The sequence below is a fragment of the Mytilus trossulus genome, chromosome 14 (assembly GCF_036588685.1).
Source record: "Mytilus trossulus isolate FHL-02 chromosome 14, PNRI_Mtr1.1.1.hap1, whole genome shotgun sequence".
In the NCBI taxonomy this organism is placed as follows: domain Eukaryota; kingdom Metazoa; phylum Mollusca; class Bivalvia; order Mytilida; family Mytilidae; genus Mytilus; species Mytilus trossulus.
Genome location: NC_086386.1, coordinates 40,861,498 through 40,887,257, shown reverse-complemented (window position 1 = coordinate 40,887,257; position 25,760 = coordinate 40,861,498). Strand labels below are relative to the sequence as shown.

Sequence of the window (25,760 nt, the reverse complement as noted above, 5' to 3'; positions counted from 1 at the left end):
ACTCCAAACTTTCTACTTACATTTGAAACATTTTAATACTAGAAAAGATTTAATAGTAACTTGTGTGTAAACTATGAAAATTTGTCAATGTAAACATTTACTATTGACCTCTAAGCTTATTTATAATCAGTTTTAAAAAATCCAAAAAGTTTATATTTACCACATCAAAGAGTGATCCCATGACCTCCTTTTGATCATAGACCTCCTTTTGATCATAGTATTGTTTATATCTACAAATGTTGATAAATGGTCATGATATGCTAAATAAGTATGTTGCAGGTGTCAACGTTACAAACCCTTTTTTCTGAGGACAATCATCTACAAGGACATTTGTTGTAACCAAATTCTGGTAGTTTTCACGATACTTTGTTTTACTTACATGTAATGCTATGAAGTGTAAACTATTTTCCCAATTATTAGGTAAATAATTTAAGTTAACATCATTTTAGGCAGCTACCATGAGTCCTTTATGTTTGGTAAAATGCAGTGTTGTTTTGACAATAGTGGAAACATTTGACAGGGCAATGACTAATTGTAAAGAAAAGATGTTGAAAAGGAGAGAAATAGGGATATCTTTCAAAAAAGAGGGAAAATTTATCTCCAGATTGATAGTCTGAGGGAGATTCCAAAACTCATATAAATTATATGAAGTCATGCAACAATTGGAAAGTTAATGTTTATAAAGAAATCAATAATTACAAACAAATTATAATAAAAACAACCCCTTTGACTGACTAAATAAAATAAGCACTAGTTATATTTTTAAATAGATTTAGTACAATTCAATTATTTCATAAAATAAAAGCATAAAGGGCAGTGACTTATAAGAATACATAGCAGTTTCTTAATAAATATTTAATAGCACCTACTTTTTGCTTCAGGCACAACTTTATAAATCTTTGTCATAACTTTTTTCATTATCTGAATTCTTTGAGATTTTTTTTATATATCATTAACAGCCTGAGAAAAACTTGATTGTTTTCTTATTTCAAATCAGTTAAACTTCCAAAAGATTTGAAATGTTGAAGAGAAATAGAAAGGGGTCAATTCATAAAGCATAAAATTCTAAAACTTTGAAATTTTTCAATACATTTTTTTACTTGGTGTTAAAGGCCAAAAAATAAATTTTGTCAAGGTAAAAAAACCTTAGAGATATAACAACCTTGCCACCAGATATAAAGACATTTTGGGACTGAGAATTTCATTTTTAAATCAATATTTGATGCCCAAAACTTGTGTAGTATAGCACCTTTAATTTATTGTTTAATGTCTTTGAAATCCATAACAAAATGATGATGAAATTAGGAAAATATACACCAAAATAACAGGTAAATGAAACCTGAACTTTTACTTGGAATGTAAAAATATTAATATGCCATTAGTTAATGAAACACCTGTTAGTAAGTTTTGGAGATGAGCAAACATGTTTTATACCAAGAGGACCTTTTCATCTTCTATCAAATTTAATTTTTTAGCTGTGTAACATAGATAAGTTTGATTTTTAACATGCAAAACTCAACATTAAAATATATAAAGAAATGCATTTTACAAGGAAAATATTATAGTTATAAAATAAATTGATTTAGTTAGTTTTGGAGAAATATCCTCCATTTTTAAAGAACATTGTTTATAAATGGCTGTTTTCCTAAATAAAAACAATGATATAGACTGGTTAACTAAGAAAATCCCATATCACTTGAGTAGCATGATATGAGAAATTATCGCAGAACAGATCAAAGTAAAATTTGCAGTAAATAGACATATTTTCAAACAAATTCATATTCCAGGACACACAATTTTTTATGCTTTGCAATTACTTCTTTTAAAATCTAGGACCTATTTTGATCAATAAAAAAGCTTCCCAAAAATTTCATTAAATCTCAGTGGTGAAAAGACTTGACTATTATTTTATATATGACTCTGAGATAAAAGTTTTGGTCAAAAGCAGAAAACCACAAATTATAGGAAAACAGTATTCATCTTCTACAAATAAGCAATATACAAGTAGAATAGTGAGCTATGTAAAATGTTCATTTATATATATACTATATGTTTTGTTACAATATATACAAATTTACAGTTCTTATTTACAAAAATAAAATTTATATGCAATATATACATACCAAATAATGAAACATATTCAGATAATGGAAGCTAAATGAAAATGAATAATGTCAATTTTGAGAAGTCCACACCATACCTGCCAAGTTTAGTTTTTTCAAAAGGGTTACTCTCTCTTAACAGGTATTTAATACCACTCAGAAAAATGAAAGACAGTCTGGCAAATCCATTCAACCCTCATGTCCTTTGGAAGATAATTCCATACTAGCTTACCAATTATTACTATCCATTAATTTCCCAGTTACTGTAGAATGATACATCCTATATCACTTTTTTGTCATTATGCATTAGATTTTTTTTTAAATTCAAAATATTGTAACCTTGAGGTTTTTTTAAATTGAAACTAGATATCAATGCTTGATCTATATATGAAGCTCATATATTCTGTAAACCATGGAAAACTGACTGCTGGATCATTAATCACATATAAACTAAAATTTGGCAGGTATGTCAAAGAAAATTCAAATGATAAAAAAAATCAGGAATCTAATGACTAAATGCTAATTACTTAAATAATATATACTTTTATAATGTTTATCACCACATTTTGAGAAATGAAAATTATAAAGAATTACGTGTCACATAAATTAGATTTTTATAATCTGTGTATGTAAATTTAGTCACTATGCAGTTTTCAAAAAGGGAGACAAATCAATTGTTATTAATTGCATTATCTTCCCTTGATAACAAAATCTAAAAGGTGGTCAAGATCACATGAACTAAATTTGAAGATTCTCAATTCTGTATATCTTGAAAAAGTGGCAGCAAATTTTATCTCTATTTTTCTTTTTCTTTTTAAAAAGAAATATCAGTTTTTCAATTTGTCCATTTCTGCTTTTTCAGCATCTGCAGGACCATATGAATTCTTATCCACTTAGCATAACTTTAGGTGAATTTCTTTGCTACTTCTTATCAAAATGCAAAACCAGCTGAACTTCAGATCAATTTCGTTGCTACATCTAATCAAAATGCAAAACCAGCTTAATTCAAACTATTGAGTATTGATTATTTTCAGACAAAAAAAAATCATTTTACTATTCTTTGAGCAGTTGCGAAAAAAAATTCCTCAAACCTTTGTTCTCATTTGGTGACAAACAAGTGAGAGTCTTTTAATTAATTTGATTGTGTCTAAACAAACTATCAGCATTTCAGATGAATAAATATCCCTTACAATATGGTACAAAACATGAAGCAAACAAAATATTTATACAGTGTTAACAAATATGTAAGTTTCAATTATAGAACTAAAGTCACATGACTACAGGCAAAACCATGTGACCTAGTTGTAAAAAATATCACAGTCTTTGTTGTAGTATTTATACACCATAGACAGACAATAATGATAGATGAGTTCAATGCTCATGCCATAATGATATTTATTCCATTCTTAATATTTACAGTTAGTCTGTATTTCATATAACCTTCAGTGTTTACATGTGGTGTTACAATGGAAGCAGGATGCTATTCATAAGCATGTGTTACTGGTAATATATTGTAAACAATAGACAGATCTATGAAAATTAATTAACTTCAGTAAACATAATTTTGTGTGTTTTAATGTACGCGAAAGCAAGTGATGCAGTTTACTTTTGAGCAAGTAAAATATACTATATCTTGCATTATTATCACTTAAAAGTTTACAAAATTAGTTGTTGATTCTTAAGTAACAACCACTTGAACAGGCCATGCATTAGTATATATATTAACCACTAAAACTGGTCATATATAACTTTTTAATCACTTTAATTGATCATGTTACTCTTAACCACTTAAACTTGCCATAGATTACTCTAAACCACATAAACTGGTCATACTTTACTCATAACCACTTAAAGTGGTCACATGAGATATCAATTATTACTAAATAAATCTCCTTTTATGAACCACATACAATGTGCTTGGTAAAAATTCAGGACATACATTTTGCTGAGAGTCATTAATGCAATTTTTAATTACACCTAAGACTGTTGCAAGAAATGAAAGAAGAGCAATCCAAGGACTTCTACAGGTAGAGAGTGAAATTTTATAAATACAAAAAATTCAAAGACTTGCCATACTTTTGATTATTTTAAAGAATATTTTGATGGAAGACAAATATATATATCACTTTTGACGTTAACATTATGGCATGAGCAAGGATTATGACTATATGATGAAAACATTAAAATGTCTATACAGTCATAAGAACAACAAATGCAAATATGAACAGGAATAAGATACTTTTCACAAAGCTTTAAGCCTAGCCAGCAGTTTTTCAGCATCACTCTCGTCTGTATCAATGGACGATTGTTTTGTTTTTGAATTTCGTCTTTCCCCTGACTTTTCATGATTATAATTAGTGTCCCTTTCTATATCAACTTTGTCTTCTTTTTTGTTTTGAGACGGAGCTGTATTTGGATCATCAAAACTGATTTCTGTCAATGTTGTATTATCTAGGTTGAAGAGATTCTGTCTAGATCTAGATCGAGAGAGTTGAGCACGTCTTTCAGCTAAAAATATAATTTAAATTTATAAATAAATGACTTCATATAAATTTTAGTATACAAATATTAATTTCATAATTTTCAATTATACATAATCATTATTCATATCACACCTACCATAATCCAAATTTATGCATATAAAATAACATTCTAAGTTTCTGAGAAAATTTCATACATGGCCATTTTGTGCAAGGATATACATAAGTATTCATGAAAAAGCAAGAAATTGATAAGCAACTCATGTGAAAACACATCACACCTTCTCTAATGAAGCTAAATGCAAAATTTCAGGACGCTCTGATTTTATAAAGTTGAAGATGAATCTAGATGCCCTATATGTCATGAAGCCGTGACCTATATATTTAAAATGTAGTAACTGATTTAAATGTGACAATAATTTCAAACATGTGAATTGCATTTAGTTTTGAAGATGTAACTTTTATCTGCAAACAGAAAGAAGATCATCAAAGGAACATGTCACATAACATTTCAAAACTAGATCAAGCTTGTCCCCATTCATTTTTTTATTAAAGCATTGTGTAGTACCAGAAATAACAGGTCTATTCAACATTGCCAACTAATTAAAGTATGCATAAGGATCGACTTGCTAAAAACATTACATGTAAATATTTGGAACAATGTTGTTTTTTCTTTCAGGCATATACAGCACTTTACAAGCATATAGTTGTTGTTTTAAGCAGGTCATAACAAAATTACAATATACACTTCATGCAGCGGTTACATGTAAGCATACAAGATGAATGAAATGATGCCACCCTGCTCCTCAAACCCCATTCTACTCTCCCAAAATATTTGAACAGAATATATAGTTCAACAAAAAAAATATTACTTAACTGAAATTATTTTCCTTCACATGAATGATCTTTGAATGAAAAAAAAATAAATAAAAAAAAATAGAAATGCATATTCTTTTCAAATGGATTTTTGTATATTTTTTAAGAAAATGAGTGAGTGGGTCAAAGGTCATATATCTATCATACACTGGATATTTTAGATTAATCCTGTTAGTCCTCTGTATGTTGTATATTATGTCATGAGTTACCTCAATGTTCAATACTTGCTAACAGACTTCGACGTCTGCTGTAACATGCTGCAATCATATATCAACTTTTTTTCACAAAAATACAAACAAAAAAACACAAACTTTTAAATCTACATTCATACATAACAGATACACGAAAAATAATTCCCACACACAAAAATAATCAAAACTAAAACAAAAAAAAAACAAAAAAAGTTCTTTATGTGTATCCCTTTCTAATCTCCATAAAAAAAAAAAAGAACTGAGTACATAGGTTATATGGGAATCATAGTAAAATTTTGCATATTTCATGCAAATTTTCATGAACATATAAATAGTACTCTGGTATTGCTTAAATCTCTGAAACATCAAAATAGGCAATAATATTTTCTGTATGTAAATATTTCACATAACAATCTTGGGAATATACATAACAACAAAAAATAATAAAAATTCAAAGCAACGAAACCAAATGAATGCAGCACAACCCAATACAACAGCAATTTATAAATCTCTCCCTCTACGATATGCTAACAGACAACATTTAACAGACCATGCATGGCAGTGTATTGAGAAACAAACCAGTATGACGATGAGCCATGCACGATTTTACCACCATGGTCGTCTAATCCATCACCGTTGACGAGGGGTTTATCGTGCCACACACGAGAACGAGACAAGTTGGAAAATCTATCTGCTAGTCAGTAAGAGAAAATAGAAAAAAGTGTCAGAAGACAAAAATTTAAACCACAATTAGTAGGATATTTCAACTTATCACATTTCTGCTATATAATTCTAAGGTTAATATACCTTTTTCTTTTAAGATTAAAAATTCTTATTATACTCATTTTACATAAACAGAAAATAATCATCATAAAAGACAACACTTCAAAAAATTTTGCAAAGTTATTGTTTTCTTGGTAGACATGTTTTGCCATCAAGCTTAGCAATTTGATTATTAATGGAAAATATTGACTAGTTTATTGAACACTGTCATACCTCTATTATAGCATTCTTGGTGTTAAAAAAAGGTATCTTCAACCATAAGACCTATATTCAGAATACCTTCATTTCAATTGTATAAATGAACACATGAAAAAAATATCAAAAGTTTACAAAAAATCCCACATATCTAAAAATGTCCAAGTTTATAAAAAAATCCCACATTACTACAAATCCGTAAAACTCTACTTAAAAAAAGCTACCCTCCAATTCTTTGCCTCACCTCAATGTATCTGTCTTTGATTATACAGGAACTGTTTGTTCACTATCCCTGAGTTTATGACATACATGTATGATGCATTAAAAGCAGTTGGATATCATTTGGTCAATTTTGATATTTAAATATCCCAAAACCATGGGTTCAGTCAGATGTCTTTTTACAAGTGAAGATCATTTCAAACTTTTGAAAAAGGAACATGCAATATTTTAAGTGAAATATTTCTTTTTTTTATTATTTTTGTTTTTAAAAAAAACCCTTTGAAACATTATTTTCCCCAATTATAAATATATAATATGCTAAACTATTATGTCCAAAATACTTATTAAACTATCAAAAAAGTTTTGAATAAAACATAAGAAGCTGTCTCTGTACCATTGTACTTTGGTTTACGAGAATAAAGATATATATATATATCTTAATTATTTTCTAATTTTCTAATTTTTTTTCCCCCCTAAAATATTGTGACCTCCATTGTCATGATTGTCATATGACAGCTTGGAGAATGTGTCCATGTTCTGTTATTCCTTTAAATTTAAAACTTAATTTTTTCAGGTTTAATACAGCCAAAATGACAGCCCTTCACCTTGTCCTTTAAATTTTCAAATAGGCAAAACTTCAGACAAAATTTCTATCTACAAATCTTAATATACTTAACTTCTTACTAAAAAAAAACCTATGAATTATTAATAAAATCATTAAAACATTTTTCACGAAATGATCTTCTTTTGTTAAAAACAGGTAAAGGAATTCATATCCAAACCACTCTAGTATTACCATGATTGATCTCACGGGAATGTCCTGTTCAATGAAGCATGAAAAAAGCCAAGTGTATGATCAGCTTGAAAGTATGTATACTGTGCAACTACTAGTACAAAGTATGTATACTGTGCAACTACTAGTACAAAGTATGTATACTGTGCAACTACTAGTACAGATATATTTATAAGCCAAGTCGTCTCTACTAAATAAAGACATAGATTTATACAGATTATAATACATATTAATAATTGTTTCTATCAGTATGGTTTACTGAAGTTTTGGTCAATTGTAAGTTATTTGTAGTTGTTTTATTACATCATGGTGATCAATTGTTCATTTGATCTGTGTGCCCCTAGATCTGACGGTGCCAATTGATATAAGAAGTTACATTACTGTATTACTAGCCATTCAACGTTGAGTTCTTGAGTATTAATACATCATGTGGTAGATGCACTAGACTCCACTCTTAAATTTTGTTCTGAAGATGGTAATATTTTCTGTGCATATAGGCTTCCTTAACCAATTTGACCACATGACATAGCAAAATAGTGCTGAAGTGGCTTTAACTATTTGAAGTTTTCCGTTCATTGTTTCATGTCAGTAAAAGTAAACAAAAGTCTCCAGTATTTCTAATGTTGAGTTATACACAAACACATTACTGTATTACTTGTGATTATTCTAATTTATATTTTGTGCCCTTTTTTTCCAAACCATTTGAAGAAAATTAAGCAATCTATCAAAATTATCTTCAGTATAACAAGTATAATGTATTAGGCAGATAAAAACTATCTGGAAGATTTAAGGGAGAGAAATCTTCCTTTGCTCATGAAGTACTTCAATACATTTTTCCAAAATAGGCCAGATAATAAAATATATCTTGTCCTTTTAAATAAAAAGTGACATTATATCTAAAATGAAAATCCCTTGAAAATATTATAAACAAAATTTCTCATCGGAGACAGGCACCTTGAAGTCTTTCTTGAGAAATTGTAGCTATGACTTATTTCTCCATCAAAAAAAAAATTGTTTCCATTTATATTTATTGAACAGCATTTTATAATTATAAAACAACAGAGATATGAAATGGCACAAGAGAAGTGAGATAGGATCTTTAACATATATATGATAGACAAACTAATACATGTGTACAAGTGTAGCTATAATTATATTGAAGATGAATATCAGTTTTTATTAGAATGTATCACAGATAAAGAGAATAATGTGTACAGAGAAAATTGCAACATCCTATTGCTGTAGACACCATAAAGAATCTGAATAAATATAATTTTAATCTATATTATATTTGAGACAAATTTCTCAAAGGAAAGTACTTTTACATGATCAATTCCATAATTTTTAAGTATTGGTTTCATGCTCCATAAAATTAGTATATTGTTTGAATACATGTATACCTATAGCTCTGTAACTATTATTTTTGGACGCCTCACTTTCAGATTGAAAAAAAAAAATACAACTGATTAAAATTATTGTAGTTATTTCACTGTAATTTTTCTATGCTTGAATATGCATTGATGGTTCTGCTATGAAAAAAGGGGGTTGGGATTCATAAAATGCATTCCACTACTTTTTTATAAAAAAAAATCCTATTCCCGTACAGACATTTAATTTTTTCTGAAATCACTGAAATTTCAAAGTTTTCTTCCAATGGTTTGATGAATGATCATAAAAAATATCTATCCACATAAAATAAAATATTAGCAATAAAAAGGAGGCTTATTACTGGACATTTAAAGGGATTTGTGTTGAAAGCGCCATCTGTGACTTTGTGATTAAAAACAAAACAGCATGAGAATCCTAATCCTTTCTTTTGGTTTAGTCCAGTGTCGAGGATATTTTCTTTTTTTCCATTCAACTCACATCAACATATACTTGAACTATAGGGTTAAGCTACTTATATTATCTACCAACGTCCCTCAAAATCAATTCTTCTTGTAAAATTTTATTTGTAAAAAAAACATTTTCAATCAAATTGAACAATTTAAACATTTAGTGTGTTAGGGATCAGTATCAATTGATAGTATATGGAAAAAAACCTAGTAGGAGTTTTAGAGATGGGAAACATCAATGAAGATTTAAAATCAATTGAGTTTCTTATAATAATGACTATTTCAATGACATTACCTCCTGCCGCTCTAGGCGTCCTTTGTTTCCGGTCACGTTTTTCTCTAACATTATTAAAGGCAGAACCAGTCTTCAAGGCTTCTAACAAATTATCCATAACACCTTCCTGGTCTCCTTCTACAAGACAAACAAATATCTGGTTGCAATATAAAAGTCAAAATATAATATAATTTTTTTTTCTAGTTGCAATACATTACAACTTTGGATTTAAAAATCAGCTGATCTTTTCTTCAATGTTTTGTTTTCAATTAGTCAAGTTTATTGAATTTAATAAGATCTCAGAAAAAAATTGCTGTTTTATTTTAATTTAATTTTTTGACGACTGAAAAAAAATGTATTTCCATGAATATTTTTGGTTTCAAGGTTTTTGCCAAAGTTTAAATATTAGCCTATTGAATATTTGTAAATCAGTAAACATTTAAATTCATGGGTAATCTTAACCCTTGTTATCCAAGAAATTAGCATCCCACTAATAATAATGAATTTGAAGAAATATATGATGTCTTAAGACTGTCAAATAAAATCATCAGCACTGGCGGATCTAGAAATTTTCATAAGTAGGGGCCCGCTCTAGTCACGTTTCAGTGATTCCCTATATAAGCAACCATTTTTTTCCTAAAAAGCCCCCGCCCCTCTAAATCTGCCTCTGATCAGTCTTATGATAATCTTTTCTATTGACAATTTCAATCATACCCATAGTCATATCCACAATAGCCTTCTTTCTAGCAATCTTGGCTGCCTTATCTTTCTGTGCTCTATCCTTTGCTTCCTTCGCTCGTCTGATCTTCTCTTCTGTCTCTCTCATCTTAGCATTCTCCTTCATTGCATTCTGAAGAAAAAAACAAGAGTTTATATTAACTTCAATTTGCATAATAAAGGAAGCTTTTAAAACACTTCCGTGAATGTCAAAAGTAAGTTGTCAGCTAAGATAAGAAAGCCGAATGGTATTAACTTTTAGAATTGCTAAATTGTGAGTAAATATAAACCACGAATTTGAAAGTATAACTGCATACTAATTCTATTTACGACGAAGGAATGCTATGTCTCGCTTTTGCGAAATAAATTTTGCAGGCTCGACAGAAAGAGTAAGCCTGTAACATTTGAAATGTCTGACATGTATTGATACCATCGTGGTCAAAATGTAAATTCTTTTAATAGAATAATAATTTAAAGCTGATCAAAACTTGATTTTGCCTGACACATTTTCAGTCCAAAAGTCCAGTAATTCAAAATTTCTTTTCAAGAACACTTGAAACATTACTACTTACACTAAAGCTATCTCGGAATGCTTTTATATCCTGGAAGAACTCTTCAAAACTGTATTTCTTGTAATCAAATGCGTAGAACTTTCCCATTTCCTTGTATAAAGATTCCATCTTTTTCTGCATACCACTTAATACATCAGCCTGGTCTTTTGCTGATGTTATAAAGGAGTAAAAATAGTCAAGGAAAAATCTTTGCTATTTATAGACATGACATTGTAATTTAATAATCTTGAATTTAAATAGGTTCATCTGTGCCTCACTAGTTTGTATTGTACCAAGTATAATGAAGACCCTTTTTTTTTTGCACTTAAACAAATTACATACAAATGTAAACAAAGATAGACAGACTTATGAAGCAGCTCATATTCACACCATATGGACTCTGATGGATAGTTGTCTCATTCGAGTCATTGGTAATATACCACATCTCCTATTCCAACTAAGTTTAAGAACAACCTATAGAACAAATACACAGAATAACTGAATAAAAAACCATTTAAGCTAATAAAATTGAGAATGGAAACGGGGAATGTGTCAAAGAGACACCCCGACCAAAGAGAAGCCCAAGGCCAACAATGGATCTTTAAAAGAAATTTTAAGAAAGCTAGAAAAAAACTGCACCAAAAGGCTGGCTTCAGCTGGCTGAATATAGTTAATATAAGGATATGTTCATAACTTCAGCAAAGCGATCCCCATCCACATTATTTTTACTGATATTTTTTATATCTGTTTCCAACTGTTTTAATTGTTTCTCCATACTCTTCAGATTCTTTGTCACTGTTTCTTCTGAGACTGAAAAAACAGAAAGATTTTTTTTAATCAAGATGACAGATACTGAATAAGGTAGAACATTCTCTGATAAAAAGTTGTGTTTATCTTATACTACGAAAAATTTAGTGAATACTGAAAACCAACTTATTTTCGCAAGTGATTTATTTTCGGGACTTTCGCGAGTAGAAAAATAATGCGATTTTTAATGGTCGCAAATATGTATCACTTGAATCTTTTCTTATTTAAACATCTCAAGTAAATTAGAAAATCGCGAAATTAAATAGCCGTGAAGTGGCCTAGATAGGACCAAACGCGAAATCAAGTATTTGCGAAAATAAGTTGGTTTACAGTATTAGGTTCTGTCACACTCCAAACATAATTTTACCTAATGGAATGTATATAGCGAAAATGTTAGCTTCTGGATTGTGATACAGGGTGTTTTCATTGTAATCTAAAAACATGGCAGTCATGCAGTCTTATTCTTTGGCTTATGATATGCCTCAATATCAAGTCGTCTTCTAACATAAGTTTTACATGGAAGTCGTGCAGTCCTGATATTATAGCTTGTGACTGGCCAAAATATCTATTAACCTTTAAACCCCTTTCACAACAATATGACTATTTTTGGAGATTTGTATCCTTTATTTAATAATATAGTGTAACAATGGGATGTAAACCATTTTCTTCTGAATCAAAATTCCATGACAATGGACGTGTTGTTGTTCTATACAAGCTGTGAAGTTTAGAAAAACAAGGTGCCCAATCTTTGTTATACGACTGAAATTTAGTCACTGTAGAATTCCCTTAGGTTATGAATTATACTAAATCATCACATGTAAAAGGTTGCAGCTGTTGAATACTTTAAGTTACTAACCTCTTGCTGCCTTATCTAAATGTGTAAATTCATCTAAGAATCCCACTAATTCTGGGTATTTTTGCTCCACAATATTGGCTATGAAATGTACCAGTGTTGTTTTACCATCTTGAGCTTTAGTATTTGCCAACTGAAAAAGAGTTGATGGCAAAATTGATTATTAACATATAATTAAACAGCATTCTTTTAGATAATATTGATTCATCTTGTAGCTAATTCCTATCCCTTTCAAATATATTATTCTGGTTTCATGTTTTGTTTGCTCCACAAATGCATTTAGACAAAAACTGTTTGTATTAAAATACATTTCAAAAAAGAAAACAGAACCCCAAAATCTATGGAACAACAAATGAACAAGTAACAGAAATATATATATATGTTGACTTAAAAAAGTCATTCAAAGAAATCAAACTTTTAAACATTAATACTTCACTTACCTTGGGAAGAAAACTTATTTCAAATCCTACAGACTGAGCGTTACGAGATCCAGCGTTGAGAAAGTTTCCCATTAACAATATAAGTTCTAATAACTTTGAGAATTTAGTGCTATTCTTTACTTCTTCACATGCCTCTATGGCTGATACTAAATTCTAAAATATAACAGGAAATACAAATTGTATGTTAATTATAGAAATATTTCAGCCATACTGTGGATTCATTTATTTTCGTGGATACAAGATTTTGAATTTTCGCGGATACTCAATTTCTTGGTTTGGCCAAAGTCTGAATAAATTTCTGAAGCAAATTGGGAATTCTTTGGACATTGGAATTCATGGTTCTTTGGTAACCACAAAATCCACCAAAATTGGAATCAAACTAATAACAATGAATCCACAGTATTTTAACAGACACAAAAAGTTTTATATTGTAAATAGTATCAAAATTATGTTGTATACTGTAAAAGCAGAAATTTTCGTGGAGGATTTAATTTCGTTTATTTCGTGGAAAGAATATATCCACGAAATTAAAACCCCCACGAAAATTTAACCTACATTAATATCACTTCCATTTACTGGAAACCACGAAATTAAATCCCCATGAAATCTTATATAGAGACAAAACCACGAAATTTTAACCCCACGAAAATTCATGTTTCTACCATATTTATATCATTATTATGCTCATGCACTTAATTCTTAATGAATATATGTACATGTTCTTTAGTTGTTGTCATCTCTCATAAAATTGTATAGATTGGTGTATGCATAAATGAAATGTATCTTCTATGATTGTATGGTTTAATTGTATGCAAAAGGTGAGATGTAAATAAAATATAGAATAGAAAATATAGTTATTTTTCTCATAAAAATAAGAAGATGTGGTATGATTGCCAATGAGACAACTATCCATCAGAGTTCAATGACAAGTGGGAGGTATAAACCACCAATGGTCTTTCAGCCAATCAGAAGACGTGTTACATTCAAAATTAAAATATTGACAAACACATAAAATTAGGACTAATGCCCCTTCTTCAATTTCAATAATTCATACCATATGTTGAACGACATAGAGAACAAACTTACTGGTTTAATATCTTGCACCATGTCTGGAAACTGCATTTTAAACAACATTGAATTTAATCTAGGTGTAACTCTCTTTATACCACACATCTGTAATAAACATATATAAATCATATAACAGACTTGAAAATGCTGATTGAAAATATACTTATCTTTCCTTGCACGGCTGTGACGCTTAAGAATTTAAAGATAACACAGAAACGAAATGTCACAGTAACATATCTTTTGTGCAAAATTAAATGTCTACAAAATGCTCCGTTTTGAAAAGACCTCATTCCATCCCCCCTAAAAAAAAAACATCTGCAAAGATCACAGCAGGTGAAGATTTATATTTTATTAATATGCCTATAAAGAATAGATATAAGTACAATGTATGTTATTCGACTCCTGATGAGTCGAAATTGGATGTGTCGAAATTTCGGTTGAGTCGAACTAAATTTACGATCCCAAGGTGAACAAAGGCCTTCAAAATTCATTATTTATCTTGAACTAATACACATATGTCAAAACATGACCTCTGGCATTTAAATGGATTGAAGAGTTCATCTGACAATACATGTGTAATTAAATTTCAAGTCACTGACCACTGTATTGATTTATGACATGCTATTTCCACGAGTGTTTACCTAAGATTATCTTTTATAGAATTTTTATAAATAATTAGTGATACATTGTTAATGTTCATGAAAAAGTATTTAAAATGTTTACAAAACAATTAATTGTGATTTACACTAACGAGCTTGGGTGTGTATTTAGTAAGGATTATGACTTCCGTTGATGATCACCTAAAAACTACTCAATCGGCGTCTTTAATCTTGTTGTATTTTCTTTTATTAAAAGAAAGAGTGAGATACAACAAAATGAAGAGGAATATAAATTTTCTAAAGTCTTTTGTATCCGAGAATAAACAATTTTGTCAACTTTAAACGACCTGAATAACGAAACTATCGATTGGAAATTACTCTCTCGAATAAAAACCATAGGAAACAATTGTAACTGAAACAATTGAATAAGTAAAACAATTTAATTATAATAACGAAAGACCATGACATACAAATACATCGATCTGATACCAGAATATCGATCCCCTTCCCATATTGACCCGGATTTATTTTAGCTTTACCATGCTAAGCAAGAGTTGTGTCCCTTGTTCAGTCAAACTTCCGGTTTTCGTTTGAGTCGAACTATGTGTATCTCGAAATATTTCTCCGGTCTGGCTGACTTCGAGATAACGAGAGTCGACTGTATGTATCATTTTGACAAGATCAAGAGGTTTCTTCATATCATTGAATAGGAAAAACAACAAAATTAGAAAATCATTGTGACTTTCAGATGACGAACAGCAATGAAAGCAATGTGCTTTGTATTTGGTCAAATGCATGTAAAGATTTTTGTCATAAACTTAATTGTCCTACATACTTTTTTTTCTATTGTAATCAGTGGGGGATCCAGAACTTTTCATCAGGGGGCCCCCCGACAGACCTAAAATAGGGAGGGGGGCACTTCAGTCATGCTTCAGTGATTCCTTATATAATCAACCAACTTTTTCCCACACATTAGTCTGTAAATTTATGACACAACTTTGTAAATTTATGTCATTTCTTTGTAAATTTATGACATGTCTCTGTACAGTAATGGCATGCGGTTGTACATTAACGTCATATCTTTGTACATTAATATTATTCTTTGTACATTTGTCATGATTTGGTAAATTTATATCAGGTATTTGTACATTTATGTCATGTCCAGTTATATTTTTGTCAGGTATTTGTCCTGTTGTATTTTTGTCATGCATTTGTACATTTATGTCATGTCCTGTTATATTTTTGTCAGGTATTTGTACATGTATGTCATGTCCTGTTATATTTTTGTCAGGTATTTGTACATGTATGGCATGTCCAGTTATATTTTTGTCAGGTATTTGTGCATGTATGGCATGTCCTGTTATATTTTGGTCAGGTATTTGTACATTTATGTCATGTCCTGTTGTATTTTTGTAATGTATTAGTACATTTATATCATGTCCTGTTATATTTTGGTCAGATATTCGTACATTTGTGTCATGTCCTGTTATAATTTTGTCAGGTATTTGTACATTTATGTCATGTCCTGTTGTATTTTGGTCAGATATTTGTACATTTATGTCATGTCCTGTTATATTTTGGTCAGGTATTTGTACATTTATGTCATGTCCTGTTATATTTATGTCATGTATTTGTACATTTAAGTCATGTCTTTTCTCATTACACAACATCTGCCTCTTTATAACTCACAGTGACAGAAAACTGTTCTGGTTCTGCTAAATCTGAACATTAGTTATATTTTTTTTACATTTATGTCACACCTTTAATTTGTACATTTATGTCATGACTTAGCTTAGTATATACATGATATATATGACATGTATTTGTACATTTATGTCATGTGTTTTCCCATTAGACAACAACTGCCTCTTTTTAACTCACCGTGACAGAGAACTGTTCTGGTTCTGATAAATCATTGTACTGATCCTGTAATTTCTCTAACTGTTTCATCTGCTCAGGCTCTGGCATGTATCGTATCAAACTTTCTAATATAGAAGACGACAACTTTTCTTCATCAACTTCTACAATTCTACGTTTAATTTCTGGATATGGGACCTTGATGGATCCTAATAAAATAGCTGGAAAAAAATTACAAAATCTGCAATCTATATTTAGGATCAACAACTTTTCAATACTTAAGGAGTTGTGCAGAATTGTTGAGTAAATGTAGAATTTGAGTAAATGTAAAATTTGCAGTCCTTGCTTTCATTTTTTCTGTCACAGAAAAGTCCTTTTATTGTAATCGCTGTAATCTACAAAAAAAGTATAATTTTTTTCAGATGTTTGATAAACATAGATTTCTTATTTTTTTAGATCATATCTTAAATGGACTAAAAAGAAAGATCTTCACTTTCATGTTTTACATTAAAGAATCAAAGCTTCTCATCATTTTTTCAAAAGATCAAGTTTCACCTGTTTAACCTAGAATTTAAAATCATTAAAAGCTTACACAAATTCTGAGCTGCTTTAGGATCAAGTACTTTCAACTCTTTAGCCTTTTTTGTAGGTTTCTTTTCTGCTGCTTCTGAGGTATTCATAATTTTTGCTGAAAAAAATAATATCATAAATAGTAAAACAAATTTTCTTAACATTACAGGGAGATAACTCTGTTAAATCAGGGAAACGTTGTTAAAGTCATAAAAAATGAGTGACCGGTGAAAAATAATGTTCTTCCAATTCTTAAACCAATGCATACAAAAATCATAAACTGAGTCTTTTGTGCATGAAATTTATCACTTTTTTTCGTGTAAATTTCGTATAATTGTCAAATTTTTTTTCAATCAGTTAGTGTTGTTGTTAAAATATGGCAAGTAATTAAAGTTTGTGTTATAAGCCTAAGTTTAAAGATTGTCACCTGTTTGTCAACAATAGACAAAATATCAACAAAAAGCATGGAAATTGAGCATGTGTTTAACATTTAAATTCAGATAATAGTTTATTTTAAGGACATCCGTGCGTATTGTGATCACCGCATTTTTACGAGATGGGTCACACTGAGATCACTTTGCATACGGAAAATATGCCGGGGAAAATGCTTCCTGGAAGGAAGCAATTAAAATAAAGAAAACTTCTTCTAAATATGAACAAATTAAAGATTTTACTTCAGAAAAAAGTATATGTACATAAGTTTTATAATGAAAACTATCTATTGAGTTATAAAAAACATATGCATTATTTTTTTTGATTTAAGGAAACATAAAGCTTCCCAATGATCAAAATTAGTGTTTGTCAAACTGCTATATAACCTTTGATTTTTTTCTGATGAAATGGTTGGTTCAAATTTTTTTAAATTTTCAGATACATTAAGAAAAACCCTTTACACTTTTGTTTTCGACATCTGTAAATGTCGATCATATGTTTAAAATCTATTCTTTTTTCTGAGAACATAAATCATAAACTCACACCCCTAAAAACTGATCTGTAAATATAATTAAAGTAAGTAATCTTCAAAGGTATGAAAAATGACAGCCTTTTCTTTAATTTACAGCCTATTGCATTGAGTGTGTAAGTAAAGGTAGTATGTTTGGTTAGCTTGCTTGCTAGCTGAACCGTTAAGTCATTAGGTTAGGTAAACTACCCTGCTTTCAAATTAAAGTAGTCTAGTCCTACAGACAGATACGTTGGTTATATGTTGGACTAGTCTTCTCTTTAATGAGGGTAGTTTACCAAACCTAAATGATTCAAGGTTCAGCTAGCAAGCAAGCTAACCAAATTGAATATATAACCTTGGTCTACACACTCAATGCAATCGGCTGTAATAATATTGAGTGGCTGTCATTTGTTGATGTGCTTCATAAGTCATAAATCTATTTACCTTTAGTAACTCCAAAATTTTCAATGAGACCTTGAAATAAAGATTCATCCTCATACTGATCTTCACGAACTTGGACCCAAAATGAATCTTTTTCTAATTTTTTGGCTTGTACCTAAAATAATAAAATATGTTACCAGTAAATGATAATAATCTACTGTAAATACCTGTATGTAAACATTGAAAAAGTAAATATATTCCAGACAGTGTAAGGAATATAATATCCTACTGCCTCTATTATCATCTTGTAAGCAATTTCAGGTACACCTTGTACACGTTTATATTAAAGAGAAGATGTGGTATGATTGCCAATGAGACAACATTATACAAGAGAGCAAAATGACACAGAAATTAACAACTATGATCACCTATGGCCTTCAACAATGAGCAAAGCCAATACTGTAGGTTTTGTAGAAATCTAATTACGAACCAGAAATCACAACCGTATTCATATACATGGTGATGTTGTTTTATAGAGTTTGTACTTTTCATATAAAATTAGGCTATATTTCAGTTTAATACTGTCCAAGTACTCTAAAATCGCTAGTTTTGTGAGATTTTTTTCTTCTTGTTTGTTCTTGTTGTGTGTAGATCATATAATGGAGACTTTAATAAAAATTGTTGTTAAAAAATTAAACAAGATTATGTAAAAAATTTAAACATTCTCTCACATCTGGTACCAAAAATCTTAATTCGATATAAGACAATATGGCATGAGTGCCAATGAGACAGCTCTCCATCCAAGTGACAATATGTGAAAAGTAAACCATTACAGGTCCTGAATACTATATTTAGTACTTTCATAATGAAATTTTACCTGATTCCAGTTGAGTCGTTTGGTCTGCATTGGAGGTTGATATTTCTTCTTCTTTATACCATATGGAAGACTAGTTGATGGCGCTGCAGGTGGACTCATAAATCCTGGAGGTGGAGGTGGTGCTCCTGGAAATCCTGGTCCTCCTGGTGGGGGAGGAGGGGGTGGTACTCCTCCCCCTGGGAATGGTGGGGGAGGGGGTGGCGGGGGACCACCACCAAACCCTGGTGGAGGTGGTGGCGGAGGAGGAGGGGGAGGTCCTCCACCGCCCCCTGGTGGTGGTGGGGGCGGCGGTGGTGGAGGTGGAATAGCCCCTCCTCCTGGAGGTGGGGGTGGTGGTGGCGGCCCTCCTCCTCCACCTGCTGCTCCTGTAGACTGGATCTGAGCACCAATACCCAGTTTTATCTGAAAGGAGAAGAAAATACATTCAATTAACCAAACATGTAATTAGAAACTTATATTAGAAATAAAAATGATTAGTAGTAAATGAAATTAATAATCATACATTTTAAACATAATAACTTTTAAATCTTCCCAAAAATTTATAGTATATCCTGTTCATAATTTATCTATTTCATCTATGTTTATCATTCTTTTCACTATTTGATAATTTGACTGATTCATTAGATTTGATTTAGACATTTTTATTAAAAATGTGGATTTTTGTAAACAGTATTTCTTATGCTATTTTTCTAAGTTTTTCTGTTTTATTTACATGTTTTTATTGTAAGCTTTTGTCTTCATTGTCTTGCAGATAAAATTTCCTATGGTTGTATTCCATGTAAATAACTTTGTTTCCAAATTAACAGAACAGTCAAATTTTACCTTGTAAATTTTTTGGCCAGCTTTTGTCTCAATTATATATTTAAATATAAAGATTTGGAAAACAACTGAAAAAAATCCATTTATATTTCTTTTGCTAGAGTAAAAGAAGTTTTGTTTTCATACAGAATTAATGAACTGTCATTTATTTTACAAACTACATATATGTTAATTATTTTATGAATAATTAAATCCATTAAATTTATGAATAATATGTTATGTCTTGTTTAGTTTGAGTTATTTTCATGAAAATATTATTTTAAGAAATATATTAATTTTAAACTTGAAAAAAAGCTCAAACCCAAAAAATCCACACATCATACTTTTCTCAAGACTACCAAACCACATATTCACAGCATACTGTTAACCCTTTAAATGTATTGCAATGTACTTAAAATACAATGATCATAGTGATAATGCATGATAAGAGTGAGAATTGAAAAAAGAATCTTGAGTGGAAGTGTGAGTTAAAACTATCCAACACCTAGGAATATTCAAAAATTTTAAAGTTGTGAAAAGGTATTAAATAATAGATATGTGTGGATTAAAGAAAGCATGGGAAAAAAGTAGAATTCTTTTTCAAAAATTTGGCAAGTCGCCGTCAGCTGAAATTCGTAGCGGTTATCAGTTAAAATAATCTAAACTATCAACCACGTTCACTCGAGATATAGTTTTTCACATTCCATTCATAAATCGCAAAAAGAAAAACCACTACTGACCTACCTTTTAAGTGATTGCACTGTGATAATCCTGACCTTCACATTTTCCAAGACTATTTTGAATGTTGGAATCCGCCATTGTTTTTTCCGGAAGTGTTCCCCTGGAGTTCAATTTCTTAACATTTGCATAAAGCGCGGGAAACCGTATCACATCAATGAAAAGAACATTTCAGGAAACTGCGTAAATGACGAATTTCACATGTAAACAAATGATCCTCATAGAAACGAAGATGGCGGATTTACAATGGAAAACATTCTGGAAAATATGAAGGTCAGGATTATTACAGTGCGATCACTTAAAAGGTAGGTCAGTAGTGGTTTTTCTTTACGCGATTTATGAATGGAATGAGAAAAACTATATCTCGAGAGAACGCGGTTGATAGTTTAGATTATTTTTACCAATAACCGCTACGAATTTCAGCTGACGGCGACTATAGGTACACTGAGAGGTTTTGGCAACCAGTTCATAAATACTTGGATCCATTTTATGTAAAATATCAGTTTGATATAATTTCCAACAAAAATAATTCAAAGCAAGAATGTGTCCATAGTACATGTTTGCACCACTTGCACTATAATTTTCTGTGTTCAGTGGAATGTAAAATTGGAGTCAAAACACTAATTTGGCATTAAAATTAGAAACATCATATCAAAGGGAGCATGTGTACTAAGTTTCAAGTTGATTGGACTTCCACTTCATCAAAAACTACCTTGACCATAAATTTTAACCTGAAGCATGCGAAGGACAGATGGACAGACGAAAGAACGAATGGAAAAACTAAAGGATGCACATACTAGAGAACAAAATGCCCCATAAATGGAGCATTAAAAAGAGGCATAATAAACGGGGCATAACAAAATGATGTGAAATTCAAACAAACTTTTGCATAGTGTGACCTATAATCTTTGACCTAATCAGAGTCAATCAAGGAAAACCCATTATCTGTGCAGGGAGATTATCCAGATATCAGAATGTCAGATGATATCATAGTCAACTATTTAAAGCAGTTTTGTTGTATGCTATGAAGGTTTCAAGACAGAATTACCACCTCCTAATTCTACAACTACAATTTATCTAAGTCAGTAACTGTGTTAAAGATTCTACATTTCTGGCTTATTGTGTAGATTAACAAAACAATGATAAGTGAAATTCAAATTATTATCTTACAAATTATATGGGGCAGAGGCTGATTTAAAGGGGTTCCAGGGGGCACAGGACACTCGTTTTGGGAACAAATTTGGTTGATTATTAAGGGAATAACTTAAGCATGAATGGTGCGGGCCCACCCCTTTGAAAATTTCTAGATTTCTTTAACATCTAGTCATTGTCAGTACTGGAAAAAAATTAATAGACATGTATTTACAAATAATATTTTCTCTCAAAGAAAAACATTTCTAATTAAAATCAAGTTACCACTCATCTTTGTATAAGTTAGTTAACACACTTGCTTTTTTATTCCATATTATGGATTTATTAAATTTCAACCAAATTCAAATTAATCTTGGCTTTCTGGGGAATACCTTCACAAAATCATTCTCAACTATTCAATTCAAATGAATAGAACTTTCAAAACCATTCAGTTTCACAGTTTTCAATGTAGACAGAAGTCATGTACATATACATTCATTGTATATATAAATACAGAAGTAATTTACATTGTATATAAAAAGTAAAAGGTTTATATAAAACTGTGAGACCCAAAGTTAGAAAATATAAAAATGATTGATGCCCATGATGTTTAATAGCTTAAACAGATTTAAAAGTAATGACAGCTCTACTTTTTACAAAATTTCTTGCAAATTTTTTTAGGATTGATTTTCCAAGTTACCTAGTACTAAACAAAGAAATCCAGAGAGCTGATCGATAGAGCTAGATTATATCAACCAGCTCTAACTGTTTCATTAAAGCAGTTTCTTTCAAAAGTGAACTTTGTCAAAATTCTAAAAATTTGAATATAATTAATAATTTGCAAGAAATTATGTGTAAGATAGAGGGGTCTTACTGGCAAGCATGATGGGATTAAATTCTACCATAAAATATGTGACCACGCGATACCTGATCTTGACCAGCTGGCATACTATCCATAGTGCTAAAGCCTGACTTATTGCCAGCGGCAGTGTTCATTAAAAACATTTTTTCCTGTTAAATCAGAATTAAATAGCTGCTTAAAAATTTCTTGAAAGTTATCAAACAATGCATCAAGATTTGGTACTGAAAGTGGACAATCATCACAAGTGTGAAAAATTAACTTAAAATTTGGGTTTAGTTTAATGACAGCTTTATTTGAGCATCAAGATATTCATGCTGTAATATCTATCCAATTTTGTGCATTGAAATAATGCTGCACTGTCTATACAATCTTGTGCATTGTATGCATTGCCCTAGTGTATGCATACATGTGAAAATTGTTAAAAAATATGGGGTGTAAGTAAAAAAAAGATTAACAACCCTATTTGGCCAAACTTGGAATTTTTCAAATATAAATACATCAACACATTCACCAAAAAAAATCATGTACTATAAATCACATTGAACTTTGCTAGAAAAGAAAGGACTAGATGCATAGAAAGAATCTGCATTGATAAGTTGTTTAAATGCTCCAATCACTACAGTATTAGAACCAAAAAAAAATCATCCATCCACTCTATATTTATATAAATGAATGGAATTTCACCAAAACTTGAGGTGCTTGCTATATTATGATACAGATTTGTTAAAAAAGGAAATAAAATAAAAAAGTTAAGACTATTCCATTAAAATGTATGTGGGAAGGTAGGAAGGGAAGTTTAAGTCATGGGTCTTTTTACAGTATGCCTTTCATTATCATTGTGCTAAATTATCTAAAGATTGGTTATTGGATTTAGGGATATTTTGAAAAGTCCCTTCCTACCCTCCCACATACATTTTAATGGAAAAGCACTTATGATATACATCTAAGATATTCTGACGCAATGCCTTACTTTTTCTTTCATGACAGTGAGTTCATCCTCATATTTCTTCACTTTTTCTTCCAAGGTCATTGCTTTAGCTTCTGATTCCTGTTTTGCAGTAATGGCTGTCTCTAATTTTGAACTTATTTCTACAATGCTGACTTCTGCATCTTCTACTCGGGATTTTTCATGTAATGAACCTGTTAAAAGAAACAATGTAAAGATATTTTTTAAGATAATTACAAGTTTGAAAATAATTAAAGAGTGTAAGGTTTCATGACTTCTAAAATTAATTTTGATGTTGAACATTTAAATTCATGTATTGCCTCAAAGAAATTAACAAAAATAAAGTAACCAAGAAAAAATAATGAATCCACAGTTATAATTTTGTTATTCTTTATAGCTTATAAAGATATGGATTTTGTTCATTGTTGAAGATGGTACAGTTATCTGTATTCATTTACATCTTTACCATTCATGAAGTCTACAGTGTATAGTTCTCTTCTTATCTCTACAGTACAAGATTAGCAATAAAAATGTGTGTTTTATTGTCTTGAATTGATATTGTAGAGTAAAATACTTGTTTCTGGACTTAAATTCATCATGCATTTTTTCTATGCTGTTTTCTATATCAGAAATCTTATCTGTAATTGTTACTGTTTAAACACAGTTTTCTATCCTTTTTTTAAAGATTTTTTTGTTAGTGTCTAATCTATGTTTTTGTAAATTCAATCAACTTGATGATTTAAAGTTAATACAAAGTATGCATATCTTGTCAGCCATTGAAGACTGTATGATGTATATTTGACCTACAAATGTCAAAGTTTTGTTGTATTGTTTAAGGGGTTATTTGTTATCTCTCTTATTTCAGGTGTCCTTTTTTTAACTTTATCTTTTGGGGCTTTCCTGAGGGCTGTTTCAGAAAATACTATGCCCCCCCCCCCCCAGGGACGGCACTTTTTTTTTAACCCCCACCACCCACAGAAATAAGATTTAATTAGAACAACACTCCCTTTGCATTTTGGTATTTCAAATACAACCACCCACATAATATTTAAAAAAATTGACTTCCCTGGGGGGGACATAGTATTTTCTGGAACAGCCCTGAGTTGTTTTACTCATTTCAATATATACATGGGGTACACAATTTTAAGTCTGGTATCTATAATGAGTTTTTTAACATTTATTCAACATCAACATTCATAACAATAACGATCTGTTAAGTTTTTCTATTGTAATAAATTTTCATTATAAACATGAAGTATGAGATAATACAATTCCAAAACAATTAAATACTGATTTACCAACTACATGAAGACTTACTAAGTAAAGGTTCTACATCTATATCAAATCTCTTTGTGTGTCTGAAATCTGGGTCTGTTCCATTCTTATGTAAAACTATCTGTGTTATACATTCTTCTATTAACTTATAATATTGAGGTCTGAAAACATAAAAAGTGCATTTAGGTGATGAATAAATACATAAAATACATTTTCTGATTTCTAAGATGTTTATTCTTTGTTTTACTTTTTGTCAAGTTACAGTTTCAAAATTTGTTAAAGGTAGACAACTCTGTAAAAATCAGCTGAACATTTTAATCAAGTTCCAACTTGTTTCCGAATCCCATATTTGAACTTTATGTAACATTGAACATTGTAATATCTATCTTGTAAATTTTTCATTAATAAACTAAGTTTTATTTTGAAGAAAATATTAAGCTGTTCAATGATCAAAATTAATGTATGTCAAACTGCTATTTACCTATTTCAAACAAAAAATTTCCGATAAAAATCGTTGTTTATCTTGAAATTTTTCATATTTATGTCAAAGGGTCAAAATAAATATTTTGTCAAAATTTTATGAAAATTACCCCCCCCCC

At 30.2% G+C, this 25,760-nt stretch overlaps 1 protein-coding gene across 6 annotated transcripts in view; it reads right to left on the bottom strand.

Annotated features, from left to right (window-relative positions):
- Window positions 1-489: 489 nt before the first annotated feature.
- LOC134695662 (protein diaphanous homolog 2-like) overlaps window positions 490-25,760 on the bottom strand; it is a 48,678-nt gene continuing 23,407 nt past the window's right edge. For 5 of the 6 annotated variants that reach the window (XM_063557001.1, XM_063557000.1, XM_063557006.1 and 2 more), the window contains 14 exons: window positions 25,204-25,322; window positions 23,911-24,080; window positions 19,412-19,813; window positions 18,598-18,709; window positions 17,233-17,328; window positions 16,665-16,861; window positions 14,203-14,289; window positions 13,117-13,269; window positions 12,680-12,809; window positions 11,704-11,826; window positions 11,038-11,204; window positions 10,463-10,598; window positions 9,770-9,886; window positions 490-4,610 (listed from right to left, as the gene is read on the bottom strand). In XM_063557001.1, the coding sequence (XP_063413071.1) occupies window positions 4,345-4,610; window positions 9,770-9,886; window positions 10,463-10,598; window positions 11,038-11,204; window positions 11,704-11,826; window positions 12,680-12,809; window positions 13,117-13,269; window positions 14,203-14,289; window positions 16,665-16,861; window positions 17,233-17,328; window positions 18,598-18,709; window positions 19,412-19,813; window positions 23,911-24,080; window positions 25,204-25,322 (2,275 nt within the window). In that variant the 3' untranslated portion in view covers window positions 490-4,344. Of the gene's footprint in view, window positions 4,611-6,228; window positions 6,341-9,769; window positions 9,887-10,462; window positions 10,599-11,037; window positions 11,205-11,703; window positions 11,827-12,679; window positions 12,810-13,116; window positions 13,270-14,202; window positions 14,290-16,664; window positions 16,862-17,232; window positions 17,329-18,597; window positions 18,710-19,411; window positions 19,814-23,910; window positions 24,081-25,203; window positions 25,323-25,760 lie in introns of all 6 variants that reach the window. The other variant, XM_063557003.1, reaches the window with a different exon arrangement.